The sequence below is a fragment of the Galeopterus variegatus genome, unplaced genomic scaffold, assembly GCF_000696425.1.
Source record: "Galeopterus variegatus unplaced genomic scaffold, G_variegatus-3.0.2 Scaffold1055, whole genome shotgun sequence".
NCBI lineage: Eukaryota > Metazoa > Chordata > Mammalia > Dermoptera > Cynocephalidae > Galeopterus > Galeopterus variegatus.
Window position 1 is genome coordinate 408,642 of NW_007727166.1, and position 1,026 is coordinate 409,667.

Genomic DNA, 1,026 nt, shown 5'->3' on the forward strand with positions numbered 1-1,026 from the left:
TCCTTGGTGCCTGGCACTCACACTCAAGTAACTGAGAGTGTGGACGAAAACCTCCCAGCACACACTACATCAGGAGGAGGCACTGCAAATCAATGTCTGCTAGGAACCCCCTTAATTTTCCAAAATTTTGATATGTGAAAAATTATTTTCAGGATTTAGTGGATTCTAGCTTATGGTAAAGAACAATAGCCAACAAATGAAAATATATTTTCAACTAAGTAAAGGTAAAGAGTGCCTACTATCCGTGAGATACAAGGGATATAAACCTAGGACAGGTTTATTGTCTTAGTCAGTTTTTACAATTTATTTACTGTCTGTTACACAGTAACCAATGTAAGTCAAACAACTTATTTATAAAAATGTTAATTGTAGAGAAGGAATAAAATGTTAATTTTATCAATAGTCTTCAAAGAAGCTATAAAATTATAGTTCATCACTCAGCTAATGTGAATGAACAAATGGGTATATTATAAGACCAGAACCTTTTCCAGAGATTACATAAGTAGCCAGCTGCTGGTTGGGGGCAGAAACCTTAGGACAGGTATCTAGAACTCAACCAGCTCATTACATCATAACCAGAACCTAATCACCCTGCCTCTCTTAGCAAATAGGAATGTCTGAAATTAAATGCATGCGTTACACTTCAATGACTCTTATTTCTGCTCAAGAGTGTCTTCTAATAATTTAGTTCAGCCCTCAGGTTCAATGAGGGATCCTTGACAATCGCTCACCAGGCTCCCGGGGCCTGGGAGAAGCAGCCCACTTTTTCCCCCATCTGCAAAATCGGGCCTGGCCTGCATCAGAGTTCGCTCGGATGCACTTGTACCCACCCCATCTCCATCAAAGGCAGCCCCAAAATCATGCTCTCCTGACTTCATGGTCTCCACCAGGTCAGCTGCATAGGTGAGGTTGGGGTCAGGGTGATGGCCTCCAAAATCCTCCAGAGGAACACAGTTAACTGCCGAGTTTGCAGGGGCGCCGAGTTCTTCACAGAGGATCTTCTTTACATACGGTCCCACAACTACA

The 1,026-nt window shown here is 42.1% G+C and overlaps 1 protein-coding gene across 1 annotated transcript in view; it reads right to left on the minus strand.

Annotated features, from left to right (window-relative positions):
- The window catches only part of LOC103591934 (phosphoglucomutase-1), a 68,457-nt gene that overhangs the window by 24,430 nt on the left and 43,001 nt on the right, over positions 1-1,026 (minus strand). The window contains exon 5 of the mRNA XM_008574511.1: positions 831-1,021. Coding sequence (XP_008572733.1) covers positions 831-1,021 — 191 coding nt within the window. The remainder of the gene's footprint in view (positions 1-830; positions 1,022-1,026) is intronic.